This window comes from Bacidia gigantensis, assembly GCF_019456465.1.
Source record: "Bacidia gigantensis strain McMullin 20006 chromosome Unknown contig_278, whole genome shotgun sequence".
NCBI lineage: Eukaryota > Fungi > Ascomycota > Lecanoromycetes > Lecanorales > Ramalinaceae > Bacidia > Bacidia gigantensis.
The window spans coordinates 1,592,534-1,606,684 of record NW_025408606.1 but is presented as its reverse complement, the minus strand read 5'-3'; the positions used below and the strand labels follow the sequence as shown (position 1 = coordinate 1,606,684).

Sequence of the window (14,151 nt, the reverse complement as noted above, 5' to 3'; positions counted from 1 at the left end):
AGTCGATAGTCCGACTTGTGAAACGTAGCTAGAGACTGGAGCCGCTTCTCGCACCAGGGAAGCTATTTATAGCCCAGCACGTTCGTTATTTGAATGACTTACGTCCTGAATTGTTGACTGGCGTCCAACTCCGGCCAGAATGGACGAGCGAGACTGCTCTCAATGGGGACAGAACACAGGCCTATGCCGTGCTGAAATTGACCACCAAAGCTTTTGATACCAGCACCGTGATCCTGATCAACTCATTGTGGACTCGCAAGGCTACTGTGATGCTTCAATTCGTGGTTCCCGACCCACGAAAAGGGATGTTTGCAAGGTGTGGACATCACTAGTCAGTCGAGCCTTTGTGCCTGTAGGTAAACTTTTGCTGGTCTATGACTGGTGAGCCAGCGATAGGTATCAAAATTCTTAGGAGCAGGGATAGATCAGCTTGGAAGAAAGTGTTTCTTTGCGTTCGTCGCAATAGTTGGAATCCTCAATCTTCATGGCTGTAATTTGTTCAGAGCGTATACAGTCCTCTGCATTGGACTGTTGCAGGTAAGAGTCCCAGCGATTGCATGATCATACAACGACACCTCTCTGTCTCCAGCCCTTCCAAGCGACAGCCCAGAGCGCAATGGCGACCCAGCTTGCAATTGCCATAGCAAAAAATGTACTCTGATAGCACTTAGCACCAAAGCACTCAAGGCTGCCATCATCACCGACACCAGCCTGATACACTTTTGCATAGATCAGACTCCACAGCGCAGCACCAGCGCCAGGAACCATGGCTACTGTCCCCCAATTCGTGCCAAAATTTTCAACGCCCCACACACAACTGATGATGATTGGTGTGAGGGAGAAGACAGCACCATAGCCGAGACCGACGAAGGCCGATGATATAGGGAACACTGTTTCTGGATCGTTGTAACCGGCATCGGTGGCTAGAAGGAGCTGACCAAGAGAGAAGAGAGCGGTGCTGATGAGGAGGAACCAGATGCGAGAGACGGTGCATTTCCGGCCGGCTTTGTAGTGCGTATCGGAGGAGGGCGTGGGAGCAAGCATGTCTGTGATAGTGCCAGTTGCTAGCCTGGCGAGAGTAGAGGCCAAAGCGATGATGCTGACATGGGTTGCCGGACTGTTGCCGGGCGGCGGACGAGCAGATGGCTCTGGATAGGATGTCATGAGAAGTGTACCGATATTATTTTGGTAGGTCTCGCCTGGACCGGTTACCAAGAAGAAGCCGAATGCTAGTAGCCACATGGTTGGATCTCGGAAGAAGATTGGAAAGGATAGGCGGAGGACCAGTCGCTTTTTCAATTTCATCTTCATGGTATTGTACGCGTGTACATGACGAGGTTTGGGCAGTTCGTCGGCCTCGTCAGAATCTATCGTACCATAGCCACTTGTACGAGAGCTTCGCACTCCGCGTGTAGATCTTTCGTCAGCCTGCGCCTCTCCGCGGTCATCGTATGGTATGCCCCTGCCGTCTAGAAGTCCACTTCGCTCTAGCTCGTCCACTGCTTCATCGACCAATTCCTCCTCATTCACTATTCGCAGACCCAGACTGCCAATCAAGCCAACAGCAAAGAGTAGGCCCGCCAGAAAGAGGAAGTAGCGAAACACGTCAATGTTTCCACTCATCTCCTCTTTGAAAACATGACTCCCAATCTGACTCTGCCACATACCGCTCAAGCCAAAACAAGCGATTGGCAATGCGAGCGCTAGACCCTTATGTCTTCCTCTTCCAAAGTTCTTTGCGCACGTGGTCACGGCTGAGAGGTACATGCACGCGGTCCCAGCACCAATCCCAAGGAAACCAATAATCATGACTGTGAAAGGCCAGCCCTGTCTTTGTAGTTCTAGCTCGCTCTTATCTGTGCCTCGATGCGTGCGTAGTTTGTACAGTGTAGGCCCAGCGTGATACGTGAGTGCTGCAAGAAGGTATCCCCCACCAAGGAGAAATGCTGACACTGCGACCAAGGGGCGGGGCGAATAGCGATCGCATAACCATCCGTACAGAGGTGTGAGGAGGTACATAGATAGCTCGGCCGCTGTGCTAACAGCATTGACTTGATATTGGCTGTACTTTAGGTGGGATATGAAGAGTGGGCCGTAGAGGGAGAAGGCGGTGATTGAACCGGCACAGAGGCAGCATAGGATGGCGACGAGGAAGGACAGGTATTTTGCGATACGCTGAGCCATTTTTCTCCGGTCTCGAACGATCGCACCCTCGACGACATCGGAGAAGAAGGATTCGTCGGAGGCGAGCAGACTGGTCTGCTCTGATTCATAAGCGTTATTGCTTGACCGTCGCTTTTGGCGTTGAGAGTCGAAATCCAGCCTTTCGATGCTGTGATCTCGATGGGAGCTGGAGGAAGCCATGTTCAAGTATCATGGTCACTATGACCACGACAATAGCAATAGATGTCTTCGCATCAGCCTAGTGAACGTGATGTTGGTCAGTCGTACGGAATATGACGCAAGGATTGACGGCGGCTGCTGACTAAGCTGACGTTCTTGGCATTTGTTCAGAATTATATTCGAGCCTCGATTTTCAAATGGTGCGAGGACTCTATTGAGGAAGTATAAACGACGGACACATCATGAGATGAGCAGAAATCTACTATCATTGTCATTCAGATCCTTTAGGGCTTCAAGACTCATTCATACAGCACATATATGCCCAGTCAGAATGACATATATGCACAAGGCCAAAAGGCAAAAGAAACTAGTAAAGTCATCACAAGAAGGCTCGAATGATGAAGTCCTCCGTGTTGATATAGAAGCCTTACGTAAGCATGCTGAAGCTGTAGATTCTGCAAAAGACAAAGATAAAAATGCCACTCCAGAGGCTTCTTCAAATCGAAATCTACCGGAAAAGTTTACTGAGATAGAGGTGAAAGTTGAGAGAATATCATCAACAGGGAACGGCATTGGCTTCTCAAACACGAAAGACCATGTCTACGTCGTGCCCTTTACCGTACCTGGCGATCACGTCAAAGCCAAGGTCGTTCACAATTTTGCAGATGAAAAATACTCATTGACCGATTTTGTCGAAATAACGACGCCTGGTCACCAGCGGAACGACTCACTAATTCGATGCAAATACTTCGCGAGATGCGGTGGCTGCCAGCTTCAAATGCTGCCCTACGACGTCCAACTACAACACAAGAAGTCCATCATTGAAAAAGCCTACCGCAATTTCTCATCATTAATCCCCGAGGCTGTTCCTGCAGTAGAAAACACAATTGGCTCACCAATGCAATATGGGTACCGCACGAAATTGACACCCCACTTTGATGGACCACCCGGCAGCTTATCACGTCGAGCAAAACTCAATGGCGAGGGTAGAAAGTTCGAAACAGTGCCTCCGATAGGTTTCATGATAAAAGGCACGCGGAAGACGATCGACATCGAAGATTGTCCAATCGGCACAGACTCAGTACGAAATGGCATGGTTAGCGAAAGAAAGCGAGTTACTGAGGAGATTGGCAAATACAGCAAAGGCGCTACGCTGTTATTGAGAGAAAGTACCTCAAGAACGCCAAACGACGAACCAAGAACAAGTTCTCAAATCAAGAATAAAGACAGTCCAAAATCCGACAAGGAAAGCCAGACCTCATCATTCACCGAACTCAAAAGCTGCATCACAGACTCAAACGCCACAGCCACCGAATACATCGACTCCTACATCTTCCAAAACACCGCTGGCGCCTTCTTCCAAAACAACAACTCCATCCTTCCAAAATTCACGTCCTACATCCGCGACCGCATCCTCCCTGCACCCCCTTCCCGGCCCTCGTCTCCAGCCCCTTCCCTTCCCCATTCCCCTTCCCAACCAACCACCCCCCCACGCACCCCACAGATCAAATACCTCCTAGACGCCTACTGCGGCTCCGGTCTCTTCACGATAACTCTCTCCACGCTCTTCAAATCCTCCCTAGGCATCGACATCTCCTCCCCCTCCATCGCCTCCGCCGCCAAAAACGCTTCCCTCAACAACGTGAAAAACTGCACTTTCAGGACCGCAGACGCAGCGGATATCTTCGCTGGGGTCGACTTCCCAGCGGATGAGACGGCCGTGGTAATTGATCCGCCACGAAAAGGGTGTGATGCGAATTTCCTGGGGCAGTTGCTCAGGTTCGGGCCGAGGAGGGTGGTGTATGTGAGCTGTAATGTGCATACGCAGGCGAGGGATGTGGGGGTTTTGGTTGAAGGGAGGAAAGAAGGAAGGAAGGGTAATGGGAAGGCAAGTGAGGACGAGGGTGAGGAGGGCGGAAGGGGGGATGTTGGGGATGTGGGAGGTGGGGAAGGTGGAAAGGGCGTCAAGTATGAGATCGAAAGCCTGCAGGGTTTTGATTTCTTTCCGCAGACGGGGCATGTGGAGAGCGTTGCCATCTTGAGGAGGGTGTGAGCTTGTATACCATTGCGAGATGATTGAGGAGTGATTTGCTTCGGTGTTTGATATGTTGAGGATACAGGCCCGCGTCAATGTCTAGAGCAAGCCACTTCACAGCGCGTGATATGAAGGTTTTGCAAAGTGGTTTTCGCACTGTCTAAGCTGGACAGCGAATGGCCTACAAGTCGTCACTACTGCTTTCGAGCGTCAACTCGGTGTAACTACGTCGCTACCAAAAGGCTGCCTGCTCATAACGTGCGGCGCGAAGACTTTCGTAAATCGATTCCTTTTTAAGGCCAAATGTACAATCTTGGTGTCGGGTCGGCATGCGCGCCAGAGAACCAGGGCCTTCAACTGCATACGCAAACAAGGCTGAAGGAACCCAAGATGGGAGAGTCTAGACTTCTGAGGCTGAAGTATTCGCTGGGTGATTGGGTGAAGATGCTACCTTAGCTAAGGCTCGCAAAAAGCGACGGGAACTCTCGTATCGTCCGATGATATGACCTTCAGCTATTCAAAGCGCGTTGAGAGGAAAAATTCTGCGGGTCTGAGTAGAGAATTGTCAACTTCGCGGTCATCTGTTGCTCGATGGCGGATCCTTTCAGCATTTTTGCAGGCGTTCTGGCTACCGCGGCTGCGGCGATCAAGTCCGCAAAGACCGTGCATGAGGTTGCAAAGGGTATCAAAGGGGCTTCGCAAGAGGTTCAGGCGATCGCTCGAGACGCTGACTCACTTCACCACACGATCTCTTTGTTGCATGCAACGTTAAAGCATAAAGAAGTCAGAGCGAAATATTTTGAAGATGGGGAGCTGCTTGAGATGGTCATCTGCTTGCAAAGTCCCTTGTCGAATTGCGAGGTGGTATTGCAAGAGCTTATCTTTCGATTGCGAAAACAATTGAAGCTGTTTAGGAAAGGTACGGGCGATTGGTCAGGTTTGAAAAGCGTTAAGTGGGCGCTTTTCACAAAGAATGATATTAAGGAGCTTCAACTTCGCCTTGAGACTGCGAAGGCGACTTTGAACACTGCGTTGAGCGGAGTTTCCGTGTATGAGCCGTCCTCAACATTCGTAACAGCAGACACTGACAGAGGCAAGATTGTGTGGTATGCGTCTAATTGGCATGGGTAGTGATTTGACAGCTACTTTGGTTAATGGGACCATTGAGAAGCCGAAAGATTTATTCGGCTCCCGTCCGTCAACCAGTGTAAATGCTGATGTTGAGATGCAATCATCAGTCCAGTCCATAGAGACCTTGGATCTCAACGAGTCTAGCCACCGGATGAGACTTAGCATGAAGACAGCGAGCCTGAAAGAACAGTCTTCTCTTTTGGAGGAAGATGACCTCGATATCGGCGTAGACAGCTCGCTAAACCGATCACTTGCCCAAATATCCCAGAGATTGGCGGAGAATGCATCGGAGCTGGGTCAAATTCGGGAAGCATACGCCTCCATGTCCAGAGATGCAATTGGCAAGACACCTTCCAGTGAGACAATTACAGGGGTGGATTCTCCAGGAGACGAGATGAATTCATTTGTTGGAGGTTCATCCACAGTTGCTCTCACTTGCTATCGCTCAGATTCATTTGACGATTGCGAATCTCAAAATTCAGAAGACGACTTCTACTCGATGATTGACGAGTGGTCTAGACCTCACACGCCATCACCAACAATGTATCTGGAAATGTCATTGTCGTTTTGTCCCGAATTGATGACGGTCGAGGGTGTACTCGAAGACCCACTGTTTGTCATTGGCAGTAAGCGTTCAAGCACACACCCCTCGACCCATAATTACTTCGTCCTGTACGCAGAAAAACGAGAATGGCGGAGGGTCACCATTTCGGTCAGGATCGATGGTTTAAAGGACCTAGCGACCGTCTTCGGTTTGGATTTTTTCTATGATTCCGAACAACATAGTCTAGCACTACCAAGTGTTGTTCGCGACCAGGTAAAGACGTTATGTCGCAAGACTGATCTCTTCGCATCTGTGACCAACTTTTCACTCTACTTTCGACGTCGTGAGGGCAGCTCGACGTTTGGGGATTATACCAGGTCTACGATTAGTGAGGATTGTGCGGAAGCCTGCTCATCTGCCGAGGATCAGATCCTACGCGATATCCAGGATTTGGGATGCGAGGTATACCGAGAGACCGAGATTGAAACCAAGACTCGTAAATCCTCCAATTGCTTTATTGTGCGTGCGAGGTCATACTTATCGTGCATCGAACGTAAGGCTCCATTTGTCAATTCTGGAGCGGTCGACGGAAGTGGTTTCCAGGTATTCGTCAATGACCTAAAGTTCTTGAGATCTCTAGAAGGCTGCAGCGGTATTGCTACGTTCATCGGCGTTGTTCTTGATGGCATGGGAGAACATCTGAAAAGTTATCTATACGAGTACCCAGCTTTTGGTAGCCTTCAAACAATGCTTATCAAGGCAGACTCTAAGTCTGAGGTCATACCGTGGGACATCAGAGAAGCCTGGGCAAGGCAGATCGTCGACACCGTCGCGTGGATGCACTGTCATAGAGCTGCTCGAATCGGTAGCCTGAGGTGGATGATTGAGATCGGTATCAGAGCGAATGGTACAATCGTATTCACTGCACTTAGGACCTCACAGAGACACTTCGATTATAAGCTGGGAATGATGGCACCTGAATTGCGTGATATCCCTAGGGGAGAGATTTACTATGATCTTATGATATTTGACGGCCGTCCCTCGAAACACCTCTCTCAGTAGACAGCTTTAGGGCCTATCGCCAATGGCAATGCGTTTCCTACCAAGCGAAGCTCAAATTGTAGACAGCGTGGGAAACCCCACCCCCTCGACCCGTCCAATACACAAAAAATAACGCGCTAAAATCGCGCCCCCAAAATTACACAAACAACAACCACCCTCCCCTCCACCACCACAATCCCCTCCCCATACGCCCCCCATCCCAACATTTCCTTTGCGGGCAATGCAACACCACCCACACCAACCTCCCAATGACTGACACCGCCAATCCCTCCAGCACCTCAAACCCTTCCGTCGCCGTCTCTCCTCTAGAGCAAGAAGTTCTCGACGAGTACGCGCTTCTTCTGTCGAACCTGAATGATGTAAACCCTCCACTCCCTCCCTTTCCCCCTCCCATGCCCTTTCCTTCCCTTCCCCTCTCCCCCCTTTCCCCCTCCAAACCCCCAACCCACCAACTATCTAGCTAACAACCCCCCCTCCCCCTCAGCTCTCCTCATCCCTCTCCACCCTCTCCGAAACGCCCACAGGCGAGATCCTCGATGGGCTCCGATTACTAGAACGCAAGACCAGCAGTGTGTGCACGTTGTTGAAGGCGAGTGTGTACAGTATAGTGCTGCAGCAGCAGATTTACGGTGGTGGGGAAGGGGAGGAGGGTGGGGGATAGATGGGGTAAGGGGGGTAAGGGGGTGGATGATGCAGGCAAGAAGAAAAGGTTAAAAGTGATAAGGGGAAGAGATGAGTTGTGGGGGAGAGACGGACTTGGAGGGTGAGGCGGTGAGGCAAAGTGGAGGAGTGGGAGGGGAGGAGGGAGGGGACAGAGGGAAGGGAAGCAGCGTTAAGCGACAAGTTTCAAGACGAGGAAGACAGGATGTTGGACAAATGATAAGATGAAAGGCTGTGCCGACGGAAGCTCGGTTGGGATATGGACACCGCGTCACCCACAAGGGCTGTGAGGACAAGGGAAGAGAGGACGCGCTGGACAAGATCTTGTCACGACTTTATATAGACAGCAATATACACCCCCCGTTTAAAGCATTCAACCCCAATCCCATCTCCCCTTATGTCGTAATCTGGGCCTGCAAATTATCCACTCCCCCGTAATACACCTTCCTCACATCGACCAATTTCCTGCCCAAGCCCCTGGCCATCTCATCCGGTGTCCGCTGATTTGTCAGCGCCTGCATAGTCGCTTTCACCACATTCATCGGATTCCTAGCCCTTGTCACCCGCGCCGCTAGATCTTCGATACCTGCGCATTTGCAGATCTCGTAGATGAGGTGCATGCACCTGAGTCCGAATCCTGCGTTCCAGCAAATTAGCATTCGTTTGCCGTATAACAGTCTAACCCAGGCGAAGGGGTTTGGAGGGAGGAGTAGGAAGGGTAACAAGAGTGAGGAATACCAGGGGGTCTATTCATCAACTCCAACTGTGTCGCGCCCACCTTCCCCTTCACATCCCCAAAAATCGTCCTTCTTTCATACCGCTGAATCGGCACCATGCCCCTAAGCGCCGCATTCCTCGCCTGCTTGATCGCATCCTTCGAGTCAGCAGTTTTGCCCTCCCCAATCCCCACCAGGCCTTTCGTGTTCCCCACCACCATCAGCACGTATATACTCTGAATCTTCCCGAGCCGCGTCTGGTTCATCACACGATGCGTTACCAGTATCTTTGACTTCAATCCCCGAACCTCTTCTCGAGTGTAGCCCGTTTGTCTGAGCAGAATCCTGTCCTCCTCTGGTATTGCATCTACGGGTTCTATTGTTGCCATTTCGGCGAGCCCGTCGATCTCCTTCGGGATCGCGGGTGCGAGGTAGTTGATGGGGTTGTGCTCGGCTTGGGCTTTGCCGACCATAATGCGTTGGTTGTCCCTGAATTGCTGATACTCTAGCCCCGTCAGGTCTTTCTCGTCTTTGCCTAAACTGGCAATGAAGTTGGTGAAATCTTGCTTTATTTCTTCGTCAGTCTTGAATCTTAGCTTGGGGTCATAATTGGTCTCTTCTGATGGATTGACGCGTTTGTCGAGGACGGGGTGGTGTGCAGAGAAATCGTCGTCGTAGTCGATGGCCCAGGGGTCATTCGTGCGGATCTTAGATTGTGCGAGGTCTTGAGGGTCAACTGCTTCTTCAGCGGCCTGGATGGCGTTAATTTGGGCGGGGGTGTATTTCTCGCGGAGTTGTTCCCATTCATCGGGGCTGTAGGGTTGGAACATCGCAGGAGGCACACCGCCGCGCTTTCTCCATTTGAGGATTTCTGTTTTTGTAATACGAGATTTGGTAGGATTGAAAGGCTCGGTAGAGGAATTGATGACAGCTTTGGCCGTTTCTGCGTCTTTGAGAGCTGACGGCTTGGTGGTCGGAATATCGGGAGGTTTGGCTTGGGAGGCGGCGCGTAGGAGTCTGTTGGTATGAATTTGTCGTCGCAGACAGGGTTTACATATGTATGACGAAACAGGCCAGGCGCTGTGGCGAACACTGCTACTTCCTCTCATTTTGACGAGGCAATGGGCAGGGTTTAGTATAATGAAGCTCTGCAAAGCAAAGAAGGAAAAAAGAGCAAAGGCTTGGCATCAGAAAAGCAAGACAACTTGATTGGACGAAGGATAGTGTTTTTGTCTAACTACTACTACGGTTAAATATCCCAGCTCCGCCAAGCATTTTAGCTCCCTTGTCTATACGACCTTATAAAATAGAAAAAAGCTCTAGCAACTTATATTCTACTGATATAAGCAAAAACCGCTTTAAGTATTATATAAACTAAGTATAAAAAAACTTTAAAAGGTTTTTTTTATTATAAGCTATTTTTATTAGCTTAAAAATTTATATTAATATTTTATAGCTATACTAGAAATTTAAATTAAAAAAAAATACTAAAAAAAGTACTAACTAAAATAGCAGCTAATAACATATTATATAATAAAGTTAAAAAAATTTAAATTAAGGATTTCCTACTATATTAGCTTATTATAAGCTAGAATTTTTAATATAAAAAAGTTTTAAAATTTCTATAATTATATTTTTTAAAAGCGGATTTTTTTAAGCTTTAAATTATAGACTATTTTTAATTAACTTATAAAGATAATTCTATATATAATAGGGGCAGAATAGTTTTAAAAGCAATTTAAAAAGTATTATTAAAATTAGTTATTAGGAAAAAAAAGTAATTAATTATATTTTAAAAATAGAACAGACTATATATTAAAAAAGGAAAAAGTAATAATTATAATTTAATTATTTTAAAGAGTTGAATAGTTTATTTTAATAATAGCGAAAAGCTATTTTTTAAATAGCTAGTTCTAAGCTTAAAAAACTTAAGAAAATTACTATAAAAATAACTATAAATTCTTTTACTATTAATTTATATTAAAATAAAAAAATACCTTTTCTATTATTATATACTAAAAGCTAGAAAGGTCCTCGCTATATAAATTTTAATTTTTTAATATTTTTGCAGTACTATTATAATATAATTAAATTTCTAATTTAATAATAAATATTTTTAGCGCTCTTATTATACTAGTTTGCCTACTTTAGCTTTTTCTTATTTAACTTCTAAATAACTAAATTATAAAGTTATACTTTATAAGTATAGTACTACTATACTATAAAGTAATAAGAGATAAAGTAGAATTAACTGTCCTAGAAAGGTAAAAAGAGTTAATACTATTACTAATACTAGATATATATCTTTAAAAATAATTCTATATAGTAATATATTTAAATAAATAATAAATTTTTTATTAATATTAGATATTAAGTTAAAAAGTTTTTTATTTTATTTATTTATATTAATAATAAAGTTACTAATAATCTTAGTTGGAATTTACTTTTATAATACTTTTTCTAGAATTTAATTATAAATTTCAATTATTCTAGTTATATACTTTATACCTAAAAAAAATACTTTTAAGCAATTTTATAAACTTTAAAAAACTATTAAAAGTTATAATTATTAAAATGCTAACCTAGATTAAAATAGTAGGCTTATAGTCTCTAATAGCTAGTAAAAAAGTCTAAAAGATAAAAAATAATATTTTTTATTATATAGTTTTTAGTAGTATAAGCTTTAAAAAAATATATTAAATAGTAAACTATATTAAGGATATAATAATTACTAAAGGAAATAGTTTTTAATAAGCTAATAAAGTTTATACCTATAAGTTAGAAAAAATATATAAATTAAATAAAATAAAAAGGTTAAAACCTAATAGCGGAGCTATATTTAATATACTTTAAATAATTAAAAATATATTATTTTATATTATAAGTTTAGTTTAGCTAATAATACTAATTCCGAAAACAAGCTATAATATTAGTTTTTATTTAATAACTACTTTTATTATATACTTTAATAAAAATACTTTAGACTTTTACTTCTAGTATATAAAAAAAAAAAATTTTTATAATAATATTATAAAATTTAGTTTTAAATATAGTATTTAAAAAAACAATATAAAAGGTTAAATAAAAAAAAAGATAAATAGTCTATTATAAAAAAAGTATAGATTTCTTTAAACTAAAATGATTTTTAGTATATATTTATTTAATATTAAATATTTATAAATAAAAAATTATTTTAATTAAAACTAAATAATAAAACCGCTTAAAAGCTAAAAATAAATATACTATTAAGGCTAATTTAATTAATAATTTCATTTTACTATTAAAATAAAAAAGATTTAAAAAACTAGTTAAAACTATTTATTCTATTTTTCTAAACTTATTAAAGTTTTCAATTTTCAACTTCCTTACTTAAATATTTTATTATTAAAGTAATAGTATAATTTAAATTAAAAATAGTCCTTAATAACTTGTCTACTACTTTGTTCTAAGATTTTAAAATATATTTAATCTAGATATTTAAATATTTTAACAAATCTACTTAATAATTATAAATATTTTTATATAAATTTAACTTTAAAAAGTAAATAAAAAAACAATAATTAGTTTATATAATTATAAATATATATAAATATTTATATAAATAATTATATTTTTTAATATATTTTATTATAGTATAAAGCTTTTTTTTATAAATTAGATATTTAATTTAAATAGTATTAAAAATAAAAGAATTATAGAATATTAAAATTTTTTCCAATTTTTTCTTATTAACTTTTTTATTTTTAACTAATAAAAGCTATATTATATTTTGCTCTAGGAATAGTTAAATAATAGTAAGACTAGTGCCGTAGTAAAAAACATTTATATATATATAGATTTGCAAATTAATATCAATTTTTAATATTTAATTTTTAATATTTTGAATAAATTTTTTTCTACTAATATTTATTACTATTCGGAATTTTTACCTATTAACTTTAAAAGCAGTTTAGCAATTTTAATAAAGTTTTTAACTTAATAATAAATAATTCTAATAATATTTAAAAAAGCTTTTACTCCGGACTAGTTTTTAAGGGCAGGCTATTTAATAACTTTTTTAACCTAATATTTAAAGATTTTAATTTATTTTCTAATAATATAAAGTACTTTTAAAACGTTAATAGTATTGGCAAATAGGCGGAGCTTCTAAAAAAATAAAAGCAGTTTTATTTATTTTACCCTTAGGAGGAAATAATATTTTAAGAAATAAAATTAGTTTTTAAATAACTTAAACCTAGTAAAAAAATTATTTATATAAAATATTAAAAAAAAAATTATATTAAATCTAGAATAAAGCAAAAATAGCTTTAAACAAAATAATAGAATAGGTTTAAAAGTATAATAAATATATTCTATTATAATAAATTCTATAAACTATAATCTCTACTAAACTCTAATAAGCTAATACTAACTAATACTAGGTATAAAAAAAGCGAAAAAGTGCTAGTCTATTAAATAAAACAGAATAATAAAGTAAGTATATTTAAAGTCTATAAATAGTAAACTTTTATACTAAAAATTAGAAAAATAGTTATAAACTTTTAAGCTAAACTCTAAATAACAACTAAATAATAACTTATTTATTTTTAAATAATTTATAATTATATAGGGCTTGTTTTCTAAAATCGGATTTTTAATTTTATTTACTATTTAAAATTAAGTATTTTATTTTAAAAGCCAACTAATTGTAGGTTTTATTAATTTATAAATATTACTATATAAATTTTAAAATATAATTTAATATATTTAGTTCTAAATATAAAAAAGCTAACAACGCTAACACTAAATAGTAAATAGTTTTATTTTAAAAATAATTCTAATATAATAAATAATAAAATTAGTATAAAGTAAATTAGTAAAGTTTTTTTTATTTAGGTATTAATATTAATATAAAAGCTAAAGTATTTAGATTTAATTTTTATAAATCGGAACTAGAAAGCTAATAATTTTATTAAAACGCTTAGTTTTAGCCTATTTCTCTAATTATATTAGTATAAAATCCTATTTTATTTTTTTAATTAAACTATTTTTTTAAATAGAAAAAATTTTATAAAATTACTTTAATATTAAAGGGTTCCCAATATATTAAAATATACAATAAACTAACCTAGTTTAAAAATAGAAATAAGTTCTAGTAAAACAGTTTTAAAGTAAAATGAAATTAAAATAAAAATTATATTGCTAGCGCTAGTAAAACTATAAATAAATAAAATTTTATTTAAATTAAATAATTTAGAATTTTACTAAGGATTTAGTAAAAAACCGGATTTAATATATTATTTATATTATTATTTCTATTATTTTTTAATTTAGAATTAGTATTACTATTATTAGAATTAAGCTTTTTAATAACTAAGATAAAACTAAATAAGTTACTAGGTATAGTTATAGTAAATTAAAAATATATAAATAGATTATAATTATAATAAAAAACTATTTTAAGACTTTTTATTTTATAAGGTTTTTTTTTAAAAAAATCGCTTATTATTATAAATAACTTTTATATAAATAAAAAAATATTTATAGAATATAGCTATAGAATTTTAAATAGGAGTAAAATATATTTAACTTTATTTTTTTTATTAATAGTAGTAAGTTTAAATATAATAAAATAATAGATATCTTAATAAATTTTTTCAATTTTTATAGTAAATTATATA

The 14,151-nt window shown here is 39.5% G+C and overlaps 4 protein-coding genes across 4 annotated transcripts; 2 read left to right on the top strand and 2 right to left on the bottom strand.

Moving 5' to 3' along the window:
• Positions 1 to 561: 561 nt before the first annotated feature.
• On the bottom strand, positions 562 to 2,364 carry KY384_007953 (uncharacterized protein; the record flags this gene model as incomplete). Its single annotated transcript, XM_044816442.1, has 1 exon — positions 562 to 2,364. The coding sequence occupies one exon, from the start codon at positions 2,362 to 2,364 to the stop codon at positions 562 to 564; it is 1,803 nt and encodes a 600-aa protein (XP_044667082.1).
• A 310-nt stretch (positions 2,365 to 2,674) lies between these two features.
• KY384_007952 (uncharacterized protein) lies at positions 2,675 to 4,396 on the top strand (the record flags this gene model as incomplete). Its single annotated transcript, XM_044816441.1, has 1 exon — positions 2,675 to 4,396. The coding sequence occupies one exon, from the start codon at positions 2,675 to 2,677 to the stop codon at positions 4,394 to 4,396; it is 1,722 nt and encodes a 573-aa protein (XP_044667081.1).
• Positions 4,397 to 4,969: 573 nt separating this feature from the next.
• KY384_007951 (uncharacterized protein) lies at positions 4,970 to 7,115 on the top strand (the record flags this gene model as incomplete). Its single annotated transcript, XM_044816440.1, has 2 exons — positions 4,970 to 5,484; positions 5,510 to 7,115. The coding sequence occupies 2 exons, from the start codon at positions 4,970 to 4,972 to the stop codon at positions 7,113 to 7,115; spliced, it is 2,121 nt and encodes a 706-aa protein (XP_044667080.1).
• A 1,055-nt stretch (positions 7,116 to 8,170) lies between these two features.
• KY384_007950 (uncharacterized protein) lies at positions 8,171 to 9,321 on the bottom strand (the record flags this gene model as incomplete). Its single annotated transcript, XM_044816439.1, has 2 exons — positions 8,171 to 8,399; positions 8,459 to 9,321. The coding sequence occupies 2 exons, from the start codon at positions 9,319 to 9,321 to the stop codon at positions 8,171 to 8,173; spliced, it is 1,092 nt and encodes a 363-aa protein (XP_044667079.1).
• Between the last annotated feature and the right edge of the window lie 4,830 nt (positions 9,322 to 14,151).